This window comes from Podarcis gaigeae (assembly GCF_964106915.1).
Source record: "Podarcis gaigeae genome assembly, chromosome: 14".
In the NCBI taxonomy this organism is placed as follows: domain Eukaryota; kingdom Metazoa; phylum Chordata; class Lepidosauria; order Squamata; family Lacertidae; genus Podarcis; species Podarcis gaigeae.
This window is the reverse complement of record NC_139690.1, coordinates 52,995,208-53,015,383: the sequence shown is the minus strand read 5'-3', so window position 1 is coordinate 53,015,383 and position 20,176 is coordinate 52,995,208. Positions and strand designations below refer to the sequence as shown.

General features: G+C 52.2%; 1 protein-coding gene across 2 annotated transcripts; it reads right to left on the bottom strand.

Moving 5' to 3' along the window:
• Nucleotides 1–828: 828 nt before the first annotated feature.
• CDIP1 (cell death inducing p53 target 1) lies at nucleotides 829–19,843 on the bottom strand. Of its 2 annotated transcripts, none has more exons than XM_083711870.1 (5): nucleotides 19,671–19,843; nucleotides 6,641–6,739; nucleotides 6,052–6,198; nucleotides 4,937–5,201; nucleotides 829–2,457 (listed from the first exon to the last, which is right to left on the bottom strand). In XM_083711870.1, the coding sequence occupies exons 2-5, from the start codon at nucleotides 6,723–6,725 to the stop codon at nucleotides 2,346–2,348; spliced, it is 609 nt and encodes a 202-aa protein (XP_083567996.1). In that variant the 5' UTR covers nucleotides 6,726–6,739; nucleotides 19,671–19,843; the 3' UTR covers nucleotides 829–2,345. The 2 variants fall into 2 exon arrangements, with proteins under 2 accessions (XP_083567996.1, XP_083567997.1); XM_083711871.1 differs by lacking the exon at nucleotides 19,671–19,843 and adding an exon at nucleotides 9,167–9,564.
• Nucleotides 19,844–20,176: the final 333 nt, after the last annotated feature.

Here is a 20,176-nt window from a genome sequence, read left to right as displayed (position 1 = left end):
GGAGACTCCTGCTAGAGAATTTCAACAGGGCAGAGTAAAACCGATGAGCAGACGCCAGCCTTCCCAAAGTTCAGGGAAGTCAGAGTAAGGGGGCAAAATGAATGAGCCAGCAGCAAGCGTGCAGGGAAGGGCCGATGGCCTGTTGCCTCGATGCAAGTGGTCTCAGGTCCATTCCTCAGCGTCTCCAAGCAGGGCTGGGAGAGCAGCTGCCAATCGGTGTCAACACTCCTGAGCTAGATGGAGCAGTGGTCTTAGTCTAAGGCAGTTACAGGTAGGTAGCCGTGTTGGTCTGCCGTAGTCGAAACAAAATAAAAAGAATTCCTTCCAGTAGCACCTTAAAGACCAACTAAGTTTGTTACTGGTATGAGCTTTCTGAAGAAGTGTGTGTGCATGCACACGGAAGCTCATACCAATAACAAATTTTGTTGGTCTCTAAGGTGCTGCTGGAAGGAATTCGTTTTATTAAGTCTAAGGCAGTTTCCTGTTTTCCAAAAGCAGACAGAACCTTCTCCAGCATGTATGCAAGGACATTTGTGTCTGGTTGCAGGTACACTGAGAAGTGCGATCTCATGCTTGTGCATGCGCATTGGCACATACAGGGGAGAAGAGGGAGCCTCCCTCTCTCTGCGTTTCTTGGGAATGGCCAGTGTGGCCCAGGGAAGGCCCAAGGGGGTTCCAGCTTGCCTTCCTTTCCCTCCCCACCTCCGCCAAATACATCTTGTGTCTAGTTCTTCCTGCTAAAACCAGGAAGCATACCCACCCAATGACCTCTGCCTGGTGCCCCACCTGTAATCACAACCAGTCTCTCTCACACAAAAACACAGAGAGTCTTGTGGGTCTGTATTTTAATTATATAGAAACATGGAAAAGCATCAACAGGTTGCCTCTGAGAAAGAGCATGAAACTCCCTGCTGGGTCAAAATACTTCACAGATGCATCCGTAGTGTTCAGAGCCAAGAGCCTTTTTGCATTCCTCATGTCTTCCTATGCAGCAGCCCTTGGGACGGACGGGGCACCCAGGGGAGGGCCCCAGAGGGCGTGGACTTGTGTCTTAAGGGGGTGGGAGGCCACAGCATCAGGAAGGGGGGGGCACATGCCAAACTAAGGTGATACCCGCCATCGAAACGGAGCATTTGGCAATGGACGAGCCCCCTCTGTGTGGAAACTCGGGACAAGCCCTCTTGGCCCTGCTTTGTCCTGTTGCTCACCCATGCAACGTTGTGGCTTTTCTGGAGGAATTAGTGCAAAACCAAGGGGGGGGGGGACAGAGGTGTGCACAGGGCCTTCACATTTCTGTTAAGTCACAGTTAAGAGCTTTAATACAAACGGGGGGGAAACAAACCACATCACAGAACAGAGCTCGGACAAGCAGACTCTGATTAGACAAGGTATTTACATGTGGGGAGAGGGGTCTGGATACAGGGGCCTCCCGGGCCGCCTCTTGGCCTCAATATGCCAAGGAGAAGCAAAGAAGACTGGCGTAAGGACATGGCCCAGGGCACAGCCCCCCACCACCAATAATGGGGAAGGGAGCTGGGCAAGGGGTGCAGAAGAGCCTTGCGGAGGCAGCGAAGCTCACGGGGAATGAGGAGAGGAAGGGACTACTTCCTCAGGGGCCCAAGCCAGCCTCTGCCCTCCCCCCAGCTGCCCCTGAGCCTGGCATGGGTCACGCAGCAGCAGCAGGCAGGAGACACCCCGGCTCCTGTTGCCCTCTCTGCCGCCCCAGACCAAAGAAGTAGAGCAGCTTTTGGCAGGGTGCAAAAGGAAAAGTGGGGGGCAGCAGCAGCCCCCCAAACACAACGGCCAAGGTTTTCCTTTAAAAGAAAACCACCCAACATGCCCCATGATTCATGCTGCGCCTGTGGGGACAATGGAGGTCTGTGGCACCTTGCCTGCCACTCCAAGGAAAGGTCAAGAAAGCAACCATGCCAGGTCTTGGCCCCCTTCCTCACCCTCCCCGGGATGAGCCCCACAGGGATGAGGTTTCCTCGCACGTAAGGACAGCCCGTGGCCCCTCTAATCCAGCATCCCGGTCTCACTGGCCAACAAGATGCCCGTGGGAATCATGTGGCCAGATCCCAACTGAGAGGTGCTGGAGGCAGGGAGCCCCCGCATGCACATAGAGAGAGGGGAAGGGGGCAAAAGAGGCCGGCCATAGCTTGTCTGCCTGGCGGTTGTGGCGCCCGCCCTGCAGCTTCCCCAGGGACCCCGCGGTCCTGAGGCCTTCAGAGCTCTCTGCGCAGGAGGGAGGAGGGAAAACACAAGCGGGGGGAGCGTTGGGCACAGGTGAGTCGGGCCAGTGGCACGAGGAGGGGAGTGGACATCTCCTGGCCCAGCGGGCACTGCTAGCACATGCGCTTGTACGTGTAGATGTAGGCCTTGCAGTTGGGGCAGGTGTGCGTCACGTCCTTGAACTCGTCTATCAGGCAGGGGATCAGGCAGCAGCCCAAGTCACACCTGGAAGGGGGGAGAGGAGGCACCCGCCGTGAGGCCAACAGGCAGGCTGGAAAACCCCAAGCAGCGCCAATGGCACACCCACCTCCTCGCCCAGTCCAAACCCCAGCCAAAAGCCCCATTTCCATGCTCCTGCAGGGAGCAGGGGCTAGCCAGACCCCAGCAGGAAAACTCATTTATAAAAATATATCTATACCGCTGTGTCGGAGAAATACATCACAGCGGTTGACAACAATGCAAGAGCCATAATATCATACAGTAAAATCCTAAAAAATAGAAGCACGTTGAAAGCAAAAGAAAAACCAGGCAACAGCAGACCATTGTGGAAGGGCGTGTTCTTAATGGCCTGGCCAGGCCCGGAGGAATAGATAAGATTTCAGCAGGCATTTAAAAGCTGGCACAGAAGGCAGATGCTGAGCTTATTGCAAACTCTCCCAGCCTTCTTCCATTTCAGCCAGATCAAACACCTGCAAGCATTGGCATCAGAACTGCCCTCCCTTTCCCCCTATTCCTTATTTGCAAATTTATTGGGGGCGGGGAGAGAAAACAAAAACATGGTCAGCTGATGTTAACAATAATTATCCTAATATATTCCTTTTATTATTAATTGAATTGATTTGCCCAGGGCAGGTGACCAGAATTGAAGATCACAATTAGAACGGTGTAAAACAAATTGCAGTCGCAAGAATAGGGTGGCTTCTGAAATATATGGGTATCGCGTGTCAGAGGGCGAAAAGAGGAGCGACTTCAGCATGCAAGAATACCTGTACCTTGGAGGCACCAGGTGCGCCTCTGCGGGGAGAAAGTCTCACAGCTCAGTGGGGGCCACGGAGGGTGGGGGAACCACCAAGAGGGCCCCCTGTGCCCATCTAGCACCTGAGAGGGTCTGTGAGGAAGGAGCTGGCTCCAGGTATTTGGGGCCTGAATCATTTAGGGCTTTAAACACTAATATGACCACCTTGTTCATACACCTTGTTCTGCAATACTTAGCTAATTGGGAACCGCTAGATAAAGCGGATGAGTCTTGGAGGTGGGTGGGCGAACTTCATAGCGCCCAACTTATTTTTTAGTTGCTGGTTTTGCTAATAGTGTCATACACATGATAACTGTGTTGCTGAGGATTTGATAATTATACTGTATGATTTATGTGGTACTTGCGATGTTCTACTGGGAGCTGGGGGCACTGTTATACAGTGGTTTCGTTCCTTCCTCCTGGGCCGTGTTCAGAAAGTGGTGGTGGGGGATGAGTGTTCAGACCCCTGGGCTCTCACTTGTGGGGTGCCTCAGGGTTCCGTCCTCTCCCCCATGCTTTTTAACATCTATATGAAGCCGCTGGGAGAGATCATCAGGGGATTTGGGCTGGGTGTCCATCAATATGCAGATGATACCCAGCTCTACCTCTCTTTTAAATCAGAACCAGTGAAGGCGGTGAAGGTCCTGTGTGAGTGCCTGGAGGTGGTTGGAGGATGGATGGCGGCTAATGGATTGAACTTGAATCCTGACAAGACAGAAGTACTGTTTTTGGGGGACAGGGGGCGGGCAGGTGTGGAGGAGTCCCTGGTCCTGAATGGGGTAACTGTGCCCCTGAAGGACCAGGTGCGCAGCCTGGGAGTCATTCTGGACTCACAGCTGTCCATGGAGGCGCAGGTCAATTCTGTGTCCAGGGCAGCTGTTTACCAGCTCCATCTGGTACGCAGGCTGAGACCCTACCTGCCTGCGGACTGTCTCGCCAGAGTGGTGCAGGCTCTAGTTATCTCCCGCTTGGACTACTGCAATGCGCTCTACGTGGGGCTACCTTTGAAGGTGACTCGGAAACTACAACTAATCCAGAATGCGGCAGCTAGACTGGTGACTGGGGGCGGCCGCCGAGACCACATAACACCAGTCTTGAAAGACCTACATTGGCTCCCAGTACGTTTCCAAGCACAATTCAAAGTGCTGGTGTTGACCTTTAAAGCCCTAAATGGCCTCGGCCCGGTATACCTGAAGGAGCGTCTCCACCCCCATCGTTCTGCCCAGACGCTGAGGTCCAGCGCTGAGGGCCTTCTGGCGGTTCCCTCATTGCGAGAAGGAAAGCTACAGGGAACCAGGCAGAGGGCCTTCTCAGTAGTGGCACCTGCCCTGTGGAACGCCCTCCCATCAGATGTCAAAGCGATAAATAACTACCTGACATTCAGAAGACATCTTAAGGCAGCCCTGTTCAGGGAAGTTTTTAATCTGTGATATTTTAGTGTATTTTTGGTTTTTATGGAAGCCGCCCAGAGTGGCTGGGGAAACCCAGCCAGATGGGCTGGGTACAAATAATAAATTATTATTATTATTATTATTATTATTATTATTATTATTATTACTCCATTGCCTCCATTGCTGTTATTTGCTGTTTGTAAGCCACTCTGGAAAGTGACGTAGAACTGGAAGTGAGTGAGAAGGAGCCGCAGGATGAGACCCAGCCCCTGCCTGCCCGCCTCTCTCCCTCACTTACCCCACAAAGCAGCAGAAGAACCCCAGCAGGAAGTTCATGAGGCCGATCTCGTGCGTGATCTTGGTGGTGATGGCCTGCTGGCAGTGGGGGCATACGGTCGGGACGGGGGCAGCCTGGAAGATCTCACCCTGCAGGACTGTCACGGTGGCCGCGGCCCCCGAGGGCACCAGCACCGTGGCCGTCTGGCCCCCCGCAGGGGCATAGGGGCCGGCCGGAGGGTAGTAGCCCATAGGGGGATGTGGTCCTGGGGGCATGTAGTAGCCTCCTGGAAGGAAAGCACACAAAAGGGGGGCACTTAAAAAAAGAGAGAGCCTCTTGCTGCCTGCCTCCCCCCGGGCATGGGCACCCCTTGCTCCCAGATGGGCATGGGACCAGTGCCAGCATAGCTGCCCGCCTCCCTGCAACTCCAAACAGGGAATGGTCAGCAATACTTAACGCTTTATTCAAGGAAACCAAAGCAGCGCAAGCCTAGTGGTCACAGCAACTCTTCCCAGTAGGCCTTGCTCCTATGAGGCAGTGGCAAAGACTGAAGGTCTCCGCCTTCCCACAGCTGCCCAGCTCCCCTCCTCTCCAGGCCCCCCCCCCAGGTAATCGGAGACTGCGCCTGCACACAACCAATCTCTGCTCTTCTCTTTTCATTTCTCTGTGTGTTCTTGGAGACCAGCAGGGAGGGGAGCTGGTCGTAGCAGGAGGGGCTCACTGGATTCTTCAGCAGCCTGATTCCTCTCTGCCCCTTGGCCGCTCTTCTCCCGCCTCCACTGTTGCCTCTGCGTCTGGACTGCTCTTTGCCCCAGCCTCTTCCCGCTCACTAAACCCTGTTGCATTTTCTGTTTCCCACACTTCTTGCTTCCTCTTCTCCCTCTGGCCACTCAGTGTCATCCTGCCGCCAATCCCCAGCCTCTGAGCCTTCTGCTTTTGTAAGTCCCCCACTTCTCGGCAACCCGCCAGCCCATGATGCTCACCCTCCTGGCCACCAGGCAGCTCCTGAGATGCTGCCTTATGGCAGGACACACACAGCCTCACACACACACCCCTGCCCTGCCCAAGGGAGGTGTACCCATCAAGGGGTCGTTCTCCTGCACGCCCCCTCCTCTGCCCACCCACCCCCAACTCACCAGGTGGCATGTAGGGCACTGAGCCATCGGTGCCCATGTGTGGGGGGATGAAACCCGGCTGCGGTGGAGGTTCATATGGCGGGGGTCCGATGTCCATCGGGGGCTGCGGGGCTGCTTGCGGCTGCACCATTGCGGGCGAGACTCTGCCTGCAGGAGGACAAGGGCGTCAAAAGAGGGGCAGGCTGCTCAACCTGCCCAACTTGCATTTTCGGCTTGTTAAGCCATGTAATCCTGACCATATCCCCTTGAGAACCAGCTTAAAATTTTGTTTTTATGTTGATACGCTTATATGAAGCAAAATGTTTTGCAACTGTTATTTCGACACAAGGGAAAATCAACCCAAAATTAATAAAAAGAAAGGGGACTGTCTCCACCGGCGGAGCGCAAGGCAAACCCTTTCCCAGGACTGTGGGGAGTGCAAGGAACAGCCCCCCCCCCCCCCGGTTCAATCTCAGCTGGAAAAGACCATCCAAAACTCTCTGGAGGATGTCCAAGAAAGTCTCCAGGAAGCTCCTCTCTGGACGCAGAAGGGGAGGTGATTCTTGGCCTAAGCAGCGCTCCCCACTCTTCTCCCTCCCCATGCCCTTACCTGCTGGGAAAGGGTAGCCATCCTTCTCCTCTATGAGTGGGGCAGAGGGTCCCCCCGGGTAGGGTGGAGGTGGGTCACTCGACATGCTTCACGGCTGGCCTGGGAGAGAGAGAGAGAGAGAGAGAGAGAGAGAGAGAGAGAGAGGGAGGGCATAAGAAGACTGGCTCATTCTGACCACACATCCTGTCCTCGCAGTGCGCAAACAGATGCCCCAAAGGGAAGCCCAAAAGCACCAGAGCCATACTCTCCACACCTGCAATGCCCAGCTGCTGGCATTCAGAAGCACCACTGCCAGCAAAGCCACTGGGGCTGTTAGACACTCCGACAGGCCTCTTTCCCATGAATTTGCCTTATCCTCCTCTTTTACAGCCATCCAAGTTGGTGGCTGTCACTGCCTCTTGTGACAGCGAGTTCCATAGGTTAACTATGTGCTGCAAGGAGGAGGACTTAATTTTGTTTCTTATGAATCTCCCAACCATCAGCTTCACTGGGTGTCCCCAAGTTTTGGGGTTTTAGATGAAGATGATGGACTATATGGAATTTGCCGAACTGACTGGGAGACTCCGAGACCAGAGAGAAGAGACGGTGGAAGAAGACTGGAAGAAGTTTAAAGAATATTTGAAAAAAATATGTTAATATTTAAATCTTAGACTAGCTTTGGAAGTGGATATAGGCTGTAGGGTTAGAAGTAGAAGATAGTGTATTTTAAAATAGTATTATTTGTAAGTGATAAAACGTGAAGATTTTTATGGTAAAAGTAAGTGTGATTTTTAAAATGGTTAAAAATTATGATATATGAAACTGCTAAAGATGAGGTAAAATGAAAATCAGATAGGGGGGACTTGGGGAAGCTCACCTAACAATGTTTAGAAAAAAATAAGGATAAGACAAGAATTTGTGTTGTTTGTATTTCTGTTTGTATTGTTTATTTGTGTTATAAAATGAATAAAAAACTTTTCTCTATCCACATAGTCCATCATTTTTTAAACTTCTGCCCTGTTGCCAGTGACTCGCCTTTTCTCTAAACTAAAAGGTCCCAAACCCCGCAACCTTTTTTCATTGGGAAGTCACTCCACCCCTGTCGGTCCTCTTGGGTGCCCTTCTCTGAACCTTTTCAAGTTCTACCATACCCATTTTGGGGGTGAGGTGGCCAGAACTGTACAGTGATGGAGAGGGAGGACAGGGATCGGTGGGTGGGTTGCTGCAACCATACCATGGGGGGGCGAGCGAGGAAAATCAGTCCCACAGGCAGAACCAGGCAGGTTGTGTGTCCTGGGAATCAAGGGGCCCGATTCCCTGTCCTGGCTCAGCCTCAGAGAAGAGCAGAGAAGTCTGCAGGGAGGGAGGAAGGGCCAAGAGCAATTGCTCTGCCTTCCCTGTGACTATGAAGCCTGCCCCCCATATTTATTTATTTTATAACATTTATACACCGCTTGGCTGCAAACAAACAAACCTCAACGTAGTTTACAAAAGGGGGAGGAGGACAAATAAAAAGGGAACAGATTAAAGCATACAGAAAGCTAAAATAGTAAAACAGATGGAAATTTGCATCAACTTTCTTGGCATCTGGATCAGCCTGTCCAAACAAGCCTTGCCTTTAAAAGTACAGTGCAGGCTCCTGATTGATATCAATAGGCAGGGGGGTCCCATATGCCTATCCCCCCACCATCCTGAACACCCCCCCCCAAATTAACACTGCTTTAAAAAACAAAACAAGACTCTGGCTTTTTGCTAGAGTTCCCATTGACACATTTTACAGTGGGATCTACTGTAAAATCTACTGATCTACTGTCCACACATCTCACTTTAGAAGTTATAATAAAACAGAGGCTGGGGGGTGGGGGAGACAGGCCCAGGGTGGTGGTATAAGGAGACCCCCCCTCCCTTGGTAAGAGGCAGTTGCCACCCAGTGACCTGCGCAACTTGGTTTCGTTTCCCAGGCTCATGTGCCAGGATCCAGGATCCAGTTGCGGCTGCCTCCTGCCCTGCCCTGCGCCCAGGACAGAGAGCAGCGGCCGGATAGAGAAACCCACAAACACAGCAAAACCAAAAAAACCCTCCAGCCACTGATTGCAGAGAGCGGCCTTTCTTGACCAGTAGCCATGACCATAGCTATCAACGTTTCCCTTCTTTAAAGGGAAATTCCCTTATTCCGAATAGGATTCCTCGCAAGAAAAGGGAAAAGTTGACAGCTATGGCCACAACTCAGGTAGCCCAAGCATCATCCTCAAAGCTTCCTGTGCTCACATCTGGACCACGCTGAAAACCCAGTGGTGCCCCAAAAAGGGCTCCTTCCAAGGCGACAGGATCCCAGAAATTAACAACAACAACAATAATAATTTATACCCTGCCCATCTGGCTGGGTCTCCCCAGCCACTCTGGGCAGCTTCCAACAAAATATTAAATTACAATAATGTCTTAAACATTAAAAGCTTCTCTAAACAGGGCTGCCTTCAGATGCCTTCTAAAAGCATCCCACCTTTGCAGAGCAGCAAGGTAACCGTGAGCAGCTGCCGTGAGACAAACCTGCTGGAATCCTGCCCTCTGCCGCATCCGGGGCTCAGCTCCACGTCCCCGGCCACAAGTCGGCCTGAAGAGGCGCCTCCTGAAAGCACTGGGATGCTCCCCCCCCCCCCAGCTGCAGATGCAGGGCTGGCGCACACAGGGAGGATGCGCTGGCCGACCCGGAGATGGAGAGGAGGAGGCCAGGCTCTCTCCCGGCCTGGTCAGCCGGAGTCAGAGAAGGGCCCCCTGCCCCCCCCCCCGCTGCACAAGGCCCGGCAGCCGCAGAAGGGCAGCCAGAGGGTCACTGGCCACAAGCGCGGCTCCTTCCACTGCGTGATCTCAGCGACGCCACGTGATGCAGCCAGGAAAGCAGGCCAGCCTCGCTGGGAACCAACCAGGCAGGGGAGAGCCAGGGCTTCGCGGCTCCAGTTCCTCCGCCTGCTTTTCTCTGGAAAAAGAACCAAAGTCTGCCTCTTTCCTTGCGCTCCTTTCTCCAGCAGGGGAAGGCTTTGGGGAGCTGACGGCTGTGAAGGAAAGGGCTGGCACCGTGCCGTTGCTATTGTAATTAGTTTTAATAGATCCTCTATATCGACCTACGGTTTTAATTCTAGCTATGTTTAATTATTTTTTAATGGCACCCCCCCCCCCATGCTTTGAGCTGTTCCTATTTGTATCTGTAAGCCACCTTACAACATACAGTGGTACCTCGGGTTACAGACGCTTCAGGTTACAGACGCTTCAGGTTACAGCCTCCACTAACCCAGAAATAGTGCTTCAGGTTAAGAACTTTGCTTCAGGATGAGAACAGAAATCGTGCTCCGGCGGCGCGGCGGCAGCAGGAGGCCCCATTAGCTAAAGTGGTGCTTCAGGTTAAGAACAGTTTCAGGTTAAGAACAGACCTCCAGAACGAATTAAGTACTTAACCCAAGGTACCACTGTATTGTACAGTCATACCTCAGGTTACAGTCGCTTAAGGTTGCATTTCTTCAGGTTATGGACCGTCGAAACCCGGAAGTACTGGAACGGATTACTTCCAGGTTTCGGTGGTCGCACATGTGCAGAAGCGGTAAATTGCGCTTTGCCCATGCGCAGAAGCACTGAATCGCAACACACACACGTGTGCAGATTCACTGCTGCAGGTTGTGAACGCTGCGGGTTGCAAATGTGCATCCCGCACGGATCACGTTCGCAACCCGAGCGTCCACTGTATTAGGGTAGAGCAGGAGACTCTTAATCCCATGTTGGGCAAAATATTTTTGCACTGCAGGGGGTTGGACTAGATCCAGAACCGTCTTTCCCATAGGGCTTAGTGGTGCGTCACGCCAGGGCACCAGGCTCTCGGGGGCATCCCAGCGAGTGGGGGAGCTGCACGGCTTTGCTGGCGTCCTCCCTTTTCCCTGTACGCCCGCCAGCTGCGCCCAGTCAACCATATGGCTGGCGGGTGTGCAGCCTGCCTCCCAAGCCTCCTCGGGAGGAGAGCGGTCCCTGCAGAGGCTTAGGATGGAAGCTGCACCCCGCCAACCATATGGCCAGCAGGGACGCAGCTTCCCTCCCAAGCCTCTGCGGGGATTGCTCTCCTGCAGCAACATGGGGGAGAGTTGCACCCCCCCCAATGGCTGGCAGTGCGCAGCTTCGCCCCCATCCGTGGTAATTTGGGGGCGCTGAGCATCTGCACCCCGGCGCCGCATCTGCTAAAGACGGCCCTGTAGATGACCCTCGCAGTCCCTTCCGATTCTGATTCTACCAACAACAAATAGCTCAACTTCCTTGTTGCAGCTTCCATTAAGGAAACAATTTAGGAAAGTGGAGGGAGGTTCTCCTCCAGCACTGCCTGCAGCAGAGATGGGCTGTTTTTTTAAAACCGCTGGACCTAAACACACTGACACACACCAAGAGCCGCCTTGGATTTCCAGTGCCCCGGAACAAAGCCCCTCTTTGTGCAGAGAGGCTCCCAGGATTTCTGCTCCCGGACGGGAGCCAAAAACCTCGCCAAACGCCAGGAGCCTTTGGGCTCCTCTGCCAGCAGCCGAGCACCATGGAGACCATCCTGCAGCAAGCAGGCCCTGAATCCCAAGTTATTTCCTGCATCGCACAGCACTTGCCAGACTCCGACTCCTCGCAAGCAGCTGGAGCAGAGCCGAGGGAGCCTTGCAAGCAATCCAGCCCAGGTCTTTCAAGCGGCCTCAGCAAACACTGGCGGCTGGTCCAGGGGTAAGGAGGAGGGAGGGGGCCCTTTGGGGCAGGCCACCCCATCAGCCAGGAGCCCCCCCCCCCAGCAGTTCCATGGTTTTCACTCCACACCTTGTGATACGAAAGTGCGGCTCATACGTAGTTTAAATGCAAACAAACAGGTTTCCACGGTGCTGGGAAGAACCTGGCACATGTCTGGAGGAAAATTTCAAGGGTATCATGTGAATAAGTAAATAAATGAAAGTATACCGCCCTGCGCCCTCCACATGAAACAGTTTTGACAAGTGGACTGGGCAAATTCACCTGTTTATCCTGTGACATCATTATGTCACATGATTTACAGGATCCCTGCCCACCTGCCAAATTCAGAGACCGGGAAACACTTAGGAAAACACCTGACAGCGCTGTTTGAGGCAGCACAGCACCCTCTCCTTTCAAAATCGTCAGAAACAAATTTTAAAAGCAGGGGGGCTGCTTCAAACAGAGCTGCAAAATAAGGCCTCCGCCCCCAGCAGTCTTTTCAGCCTTGAGAGATTCTAGTCCTCACGGCTACGGGGATCACTCTGGAAGCCCCACATTCGCCCACCTGCCAGAGGCTCCGAGGCTGAACGGGCTCTGCATGGAGACAGTCCCTGCCAAGGCTGCCTTTTGCCCGTTCCCACATTGGCCGTGGGCGCCTCAAGGAAAACAAAGAGAGCTTGCCAGTCAACTCCTCTGGGCCTGGCAGGTGGCAGTGGAAGAGGCCCAGAGGCAGCCGCCGAGTGGCATGGCCTCCGCTGCCACCAACAGCCTCTCACTGGGGTAGGAGGAAGAAAGCTGCAAAGCCACAACACTTCCGTCCGTTCAGTTTCCCCCCTCGGGCCAGGAGTGGGCAGAATCTGGCTCCACCGGGTCCTTTGCAGCCGATCTGCAAGCATTTCCGACTCTTGGTTACTTAACAAAAGCAGCTCCACCCCTGCACTGTGGGGTAAACAAAAGCCAGCCCCTTTCATTTGTGGCACTCAAAATATCTATACCCAGAATAGTGTACCAGGTCTCCGACCGCCAGGCTGCAGTTGGGGGCTCTTGCTGGTTGTAGCCTGAGGTCTGCCTTAAGACACACAACTGCCACCAGCTTCTTCCACCTAAGACAGGAAAGATCGAGATTGTGCCCCAGAAGAAGAGCCCCTGGCGCCGACCCAACACTCCTGCAGCAAACGTGGGGCGAATGGAAAGCGAAATTACAGGGGCTTTGGCTATGAAAGGGCAGACAGGAAAGAGTTCACTCGGACTGGCCAGGAGCGAAAATGCTGCTTGCAGCTGCAAAGTTATATCTGTTACCATCCGCCAGGTTCCAGAAGAAACATTCAAGAAGAGAAATATGAGCCTGAAACAGACTCCAAGGTGCCTGCAAGCTGAGGAACCTGAGATCGGTGACACTCGAGTTGTGAGAACTCTTTCACACACCCATCCCAAAGATCAGCTGCAAGAGGGAGAAGGCGGGGGCAGCCGGTTTCTGACTAAAGGACCTTCTGAGGGTGTCCTATAAGTGGGGGGGAGAAGGGACACCTGGCTTGCCAGAAGCATGTGAAAAAGAACCAGGGGTCTTAGCAGACCCCAAGCTAATGTCCAGATCAAGGGAAGTGATAGTCCCACTTGATTCTGCCTTGGTCAGAGCCCACCTGGAGTCCTGGGTCTAGTTTTGGGCTCCCCAGTTGAAGAAGGATATTGACAAGCTGGAAGGGGTGCAGAGGAGGGCAACCAGGATGTTACAAGGTCTGGGAACCCAAGCCTGATGAGGAACGGTTGAGGGAGCCGGGGACGTTTAGCCTGGAGAAGAGGAGATGAGAGCCATCTTCTGAAGGGCTGTCCCATGGAAGGAGGAGATGGGAAGACACAGCCTTGCACACGACAGAAGAATGGCTGATAAAATTATGGGACTTAATTGAGACGGCTAAGCTCACATGTTTAATTGCAGACAAACCATTTGTTAAGGATTTGTTAACATTTGTTAAGGATTTGAAATTTCTTATGGCCCTTTTACAAGAAAGAAATACTGGCTTATAGTAGATAGAATGGTCGGATTTTAAAGAGTGAATATCACATGTAGCTGCAGAGAGAAGACAGTCCTTTTATTCTACAGTTTTAGTTTTTTCCTTTCTTTTCCTTCTCTCTTGTTTTCTCCTTCCTTAGATTTCTCCTTTTCTTGTATTTTCTTCCTTCTGAGTTTGCTCTTTTTTAGCTGAAGTAGCTGTGTTATCTCAGTATATTATAAAAATATACTTTTTAATGGGTATATATATATCTATTATACCCATTAAAAAGTATAATGGGTATATATAAAAAGTATAATGGGTATATATATCTCTATTGAGGGGACGCAGGTGGCACTGTGGGTTAAAGCCTCAGCGCCTAGGACTTGCCGATCGAAAGGTCGGCGGTTCGAATCCCTGCGGCGGGGTGCGCTCCCGCTGCTCGGTCCCAGCGCCTGCCAACCTAGCAGTTCGAAAGCACCCTCGGGTGCAAGTAGATAAATAGGTACCTCTCTGGCAGGAAGGTAAACGGCGTTTCCGTGTGCGGCTCTGGCTCGCCAGAGCAGCGATGTCACGCTGGCCACGTGACCCGGAAGTGTCTCCGGACAGCGCTGGCCCCTGGCCTCTTAAGTGAGATGGGCGCACAACCCCAGAGTCTGTCAAGACTGGCCCGTACGGGCAGGGGTACCTTTACCTTTACCTATATCTCTATTACTTTGAATAAGCTTCAACATATATATATATACACCGATGTATGTATATGTGTATATATATATATGTGTATATATATGTGTGTATATATATATATATATATGCAGGTTTTGGTGTCCTCGGGTGTCTTCCCGTGTAAAAGTTGGGGTGTCTAGGCGACGTTTCGACGAGGTCTCACTCGTCATCTTCAGGCTGGTGCTTTCGGCTTCTTGTTACTGGAACAGAGCGGGATCTCAATGTTTGAGTTCCTATAAATACTGTAGAGGGGGTGTGGTGTCTAGCCTCCAATGTTCTGGGCAGAGAGGAAGTTCCCAGGCTAGTGTGCCTTTTCTTCTTTTGTTCCTTAATTACTTGAGAGATACCTTGAGTGATTTCTTGAGTGATATCCTGAGTACCACTTAGGTGGGTCATTAGGTGTGGATTAGTTGCTAAAGTCTTTGTGTCTTGACCTCTTGAACTTTGTGAAGAGTTTTCCTGAGAAGATGGCTGTATTGCACTTAGTTGTGCTTTGGCTTGGCTTCGTGTATAGGGGCGAGCTGTGGTTTTGTGGCTTGTGTCAGCCAGATCTGTGTAGGGATTGCAGGGGGGTGCAGCATCCGGAGGTGCCACCATGGATTGGCTACTGGATGGTGTCAGTAATTCATCTGTGGAGAGGGTCTGGGTTTGGGTCTGGTGTGGTTGATTGGTGTTGGCGTTCTGTGTGCCTCTGGATCTGGTGTCAGTTTTTGTGGGGAGGGCTAATTTCCAGATGTCTGGCAAGCGGGATGTGTCGTCACGCTTGTTCATGTTGTGAGGGTGTTTCTCTATCTCGATGGCTTCCATGATTATTCTCTTGTGGTGATGTTCCGTGTTAAAGAGCAATTTGGAATCTGCAAAATTAATTTCGTGTCCTGTTTCTTTCATGTGTTGGAAAAGAGAGGAAGTTTTTTCTTCTTTTTTGACGGCATTCTTGTGTTCTGCGATACGTGCATTTATTCGTCTGTTTGTTTGTCCAATGTACGTGGCTGGGCAGACTTTGCAGGGTATTTCATAGATCCCTTGGTTTTCCAACTGGATTTTATCCTTGGGGTTTCTGAGGATATTGGCTATTTTTTGGTTGGTGCAAAAGGCTGTTTTGATATTGTGTTTATGGAGGATTTTGCTAATTTTATCTGTAGTGCCCTTGATATAAGGAAGCCCTCCCCACAAAAACTGACACCAGATCCAGAGGCACACAGAACGCCAACACCAATCAACCACACCAGACCCAAACCCAGACCCTCTCCACAGATGAATTACTGACACCATCCAGTAGCCAATCCATGGTGGCACCTCCGGATGCTGCACCCCCCTGCAATCCCTACACAGATCTGGCTGACACAAGCCACAAAACCACAGCTCGCCCCTATACACGAAGCCAAGCCAAAGCACAACTAAGTGCAATACAGCCATCTTCTCAGGAAAACTCTTCACAAAGTTCAAGAGGTCAAGACACAAAGACTTTAGCAACTAATCCACACCTAATGACCCACCTAAGTGGTACTCAGGATATCACTCAAGAAATCACTCAAGGTATCTCTCAAGTAATTAAGGAACAAAAGAAGAAAAGGCACACTAGCCTGGGAACTTCCTCTCTGCCCAGAACATTGGAGGCTAGACACCACACCCCCTCTACAGTATTTATAGGAACTCAAACATTGAGATCCCGCTCTGTTCCAGTAACAAGAAGCCGAAAGCACCAGCCTGAAGATGACGAGTGAGACCTCGTCGAAACGTCGCCTAGACACCCCAACTTTTACACGGGAAGACACCCGAGGACACCAAAACCTGCATTCCTGTACCCGTGAAAATCTACGAAAGCAAATATATATATATATATATATATATACACACACACACACATATATATATTGTCAGCCAGCTTGTTTTCTCCCACTTCAGGGGGGGTGGGGGGTAAGACTCGAACCCATGGCTTCAAGTTACAAGGGAGGAGATTCCGACTCAACATCACGAAGAACTTTCTGACAGTAAGAGCAGTTTGACAGTGGAACGGTCTCCCTCGGGAGGTTGTGGACTCCATGGGAAGTTGGACTGTCACCTGTCAGGGACGCTGTAGCTGAGATTCCTGCATTGCCGTGGGTTGGACTAGATGACCCCTGGGGTCCCTTCCGACTCTACAATTCTATGATAAGCATGTGAGGCTTGGGTAGGGGCAAGAGGGAGAACAGCCCCTTCCCTTTAAGCCTTCTCTTCCCCAACATGTTTTCCTCCATCGCAGGCTGGTTGCCAGCTCTCCCCTCTTCCCCCTCCAGCAGGGCAGATGGCCTCACCCCACAGACCTGCGCCTTCAGATGGGGCAGGATCAGCACCAGGCAATGTGCACACAGACTCGCATCCTGAACGCTTTCCCATCTCCAGCTGTGCCCCTTTGAGTCATTTGCCAGTCCGTGCAGCAGGGCACACCCCTCGCATGCTCAGGGGCCACCACAGCTCAGCCCCCGTCCCTGGCAGAACCAATGCGATAGGCCAGGGGTCAGCAAACTTTTTCAGCAGGGGGCCGGTCCACTGTCCCTCAGACCTTGTGGGGGGCCGGACTATATTTTGGAAGAAGAAAAAATGAACGAATTCCTATGCCCCACAAATAATCCAGAGGTGCATTTTAAATAAAAGGACATATTCTACTAATGCAAAAACATGCTGATTCCTGGACCGTACGCAGGCCGAATTTAGAAGGCGATTGGGCCGGATCTGGCCCCCGGGCCTTACTTTGCCTACCCATGCAATAGGCCTTCCTTTCCTTTTCTCCCCTCCAGCCTCTATTCACAACCACCAGCGGTTGGCGCTCTCTGAAGCACATCCTTTGCCTTCATAACAACAGCTGCCCAGTAGCGATTTCTGCAACAACTCAGGCAAGCCTGCCTTAAGTGCTTTTTTCCGGAAGCTGGCAGCGCCCAGGCAAAGCAGAGAACTGGCAACACCTGCGCCAGATGCCGAGAAGTCAGCCATGGGATCACCTAGTGGAAATGCTGGAAAGGCACTCTGCCCATGCTCTGCCACACTCCCTTTATTCCTACACGCTCCAGAGCTGAAAACTGATTTGACACAGTAGAAGATCCTCGGCTATTTGCTTCTGTTTGTCCCATGAGTGCCCTTCCCTTCCTTCCTCCAAGGACCTTGTGGCCGGGGAGATCAAATTTCAAAAAGTCAGAAGAAAAGGAAAAGAGCCTTTGAGGGGGTTTTTTGGGGGTGGGAGGAAAGAAAGACCATTAAGGAGAGAGGCTTAAATAATTAAATGTTGTGTGGGGTCTTCTTCTTTGGCGATCCCTCCTAGCCGAGTAAGATTGTCTTCCCTAAACACGGTTTTAACAATGAGTCCGTAAGTGACTGTGGAGGCCAATTCGGGGCCCACACGTCCTTCCACAGTGGGGACATTGGTTTCCGGGCGGGAGTTGATCCCTTGCGTCCTGCGTTCGAGTGCCTTCAAAGCCCAGGACACCTTTGGTCAAGGCTGCTCTCCAATCGGAGCACTCACAGGCAAGGGTTTCCCAAATAGTGGTCTTTATACTTCATTTTTTAAGATTTGCCTTGAGACAGTCTTTAAACCTCTTTTGTTGACCACCAGCATTGCGCTTTCCATTTTTAAGTTCGGAATAGAGTAGTTGCTTCGGAAGACAATAATCTGGCATCCGAACACATGACCAGTCCAACAAAGCCGATGTTGAAGAATAATTGCTTCAACACTGGTGATCTTTGCTTCTTCCAGGAAACTGTCATTAGTTTACCTGTCTTCCCAACTGATGTGTAAAAATTATATATATATGTGGGGTATGCAGAGACCAACACTCCCCTTCTCATAAACAATTAAAAACAGGTTTTGCTAAGCAATTAGGTGCAGGGCTAACAAGCGCAAGATTAATTTACACCAGGGTCTCTAATACAGGCTTCCTCAACCTCGGCCCTCCAGATGTTTTTGGCCTACAACTCCCATGATCCCTAGCTAGCAGGCCCAGTGGTCAGGGATGATAGGAATTGTAGTCTCAAAACCTATGGAGGGCCGAGGTTGAGGACGCCTACTCTAGTGCCTCAGGAGGAGCTTTAAAAAAATGTAGAAAGGATAAGCAGCCCATTAAGCTGTGCCAGCCAGACAGAGCCTCCTCATTCCGAGGCAGTCTACCTCCCAGTGGGCACTGATGGGGCACAAACGGTGGCAGGGCTGCTGCCTTCGCAAGCTGCTTCTAGGCTTTCCCTTTTCCCACCACACAGAAGCACCCAGAGCAGTGTTTCTCAGCCTCGGGTCCCCAGAGGTTTTTGGACTACAAGTCCCATCATCCCTGAGCTCTGGCCTTGCCAGATAGGGATGATGGGTGTTGTAGTCCCAAAAAATCTGGGGACCCAAGGTTGAGAGAGGCTGACCTGGAGAAATTTCTGACAGGCAAGCACCTGTCATGCATGCCAAAGGCCCCAGCTGGCAGAAGACGAAGCTCCATCTGGTACACAGGCTGAGACCCTACCTGCCCGCAGACTGTCTTGCCAGAGTGGTGCATGCTCTGGTTATCTCCCACTTGGACTACTGCCATGCGCTCTACGTGGGGCTACCTTTGAAGGTGACCCAGAAACTACAACTAATCCAGAACGCGGCAGCCAGACTGGTGACTGGGAGTGGCTGCTGAGACCATATAACACCGGTTCTGAAAGACCTACATTGGCTCCCAGTACGTTTCCGAGCACAATTCAAAGTGTTGGTGCTGACCTTGAAAGCCCTAAACAGTCTCGGTCCAGTATACCTGAAGGAGCGCCTCCTCCCCCATCATTCTGCCCGCACTGAGGTCCAGCGCCGAGGGCCTTCTGGCGGTTCCCTCATTGCGAGAAGGAAAGCTACAGGGAACCAGGCAGAGGGCCTTCTCAGTAGTGGCACCTGCCCTGTGGAACGCCCTCCCATCAAATGTCAAAGCGATAAACAACTACCAGACTTTTAGAAGACATCTGAAGCCAGCCCTGTTTAGGGAAGCTTTTAATGTTTGATTCTATTTTGAATATTCTGTTGGGTTATTGTATTTTAGTGTTCTGTTGGAAGCCGCCCAGAGTAGCTGTGGAAACCCAGCCAGATGGGCGGGGTATAAATAATAAATTATTATTACAATGGTACCTCAGGTTAAGTACTTAATTCCTTCCGGAGGTCCGTACTTAACCTGAAACTGTTCTTAACCTGAAGCACCACTTTCACTAATGGGGCCTCCCGCTGCCGCCGGAGCACAATTTCTGTTCTCACCCTGAAGCAAAGTTCTTACCCCTTGGTAATATCTCTAGGTTAGCGGAGTCTGTAACCTGAAGCGTCTGTAACCCGAGGTACCACTGTATTATTATCACCCGAAATCCGGGCAGCGCGGAGCGAGGTGGGCTCGGCCTGAGGCAGCCTCTTTGCAGAGCCTCCACGCGCAGGAGCAGTCTACCTCCTCGCACCTTGGTGCCCCCTCTGGCACCAGGCTGGCACCCCTGGGCAACGAGAGGCGGGAGCCCCCCTCCCCAGGGCCGGGCGGGGGGGTTCCTCGCAGTCGGCCTCCCCTCCCCCCGGGCCAGCCGGGTCGCCCCCCGCCTCCCCCTCCGGGGCTGCTCAGCCACGCTGGCATCCGCACCTGGGTCTCTGCGCTCGCCTGCTGCCCTCCGACTCACGAAGCCGCTGTCGCCGCCGCCGCCGTTGCACCAGCTGTTTCCTCCCCCCGCTCCTCCCCCTCCTCCTCTCTGCAAGGGCGGCGCGGGGGCCGATGGGAGTTGTAGTTCTCCGGCGGGGGCGCAAACCACACCCCCCAGCATGCACCGCGCGGCGGCCGCGCAGGGTCCTCCCGAGAGACCTCCACGGGGAGGGGCGTGGCCGGCAGGCAGGGGGCGTGGCCAGCCGGTGCAGCGAGCAAATCCTGGGAATTACGGAGGCCGATGCAAGAGACGCGCCTCTCGCGTGTTTGTGCAAAAGCGGTTCCCCCCCAAAATTATGCAATGCTCTGCTGTTAAAATAAAATGAAAAAGTTGTTCAAACCTACTCCATTTGGGGCAATTAAAATGTTAAAAGTTGAATAAAGCTTGTGGAAGGAGGAGCGTTAAGGTATATAGAAGTGTACATATGGTTAATTTGAATGTGTTGTTA

Excerpts from the sequence above, each read along its gene's own strand:
- CDIP1 (XM_083711870.1), bottom strand. The coding sequence starts at position 6,725 with ATGTCGAGTGACCCACCTCCACCCTACCCGGGGGGACCCTCTGCCCCA. Across the intron at positions 6,199-6,640 it reads TGGCTACCCTTTCCCAGCAG|GCAGAGTCTCGCCCGCAATG; the intron begins GTAAGGGCATGG and ends GTCCTCCTGCAG. Across the intron at positions 2,458-4,936 it reads TTCTTCTGCTGCTTTGTGGG|GTGTGACTTGGGCTGCTGCC; the intron begins GTAAGTGAGGGA and ends CCCCCCTTCCAG.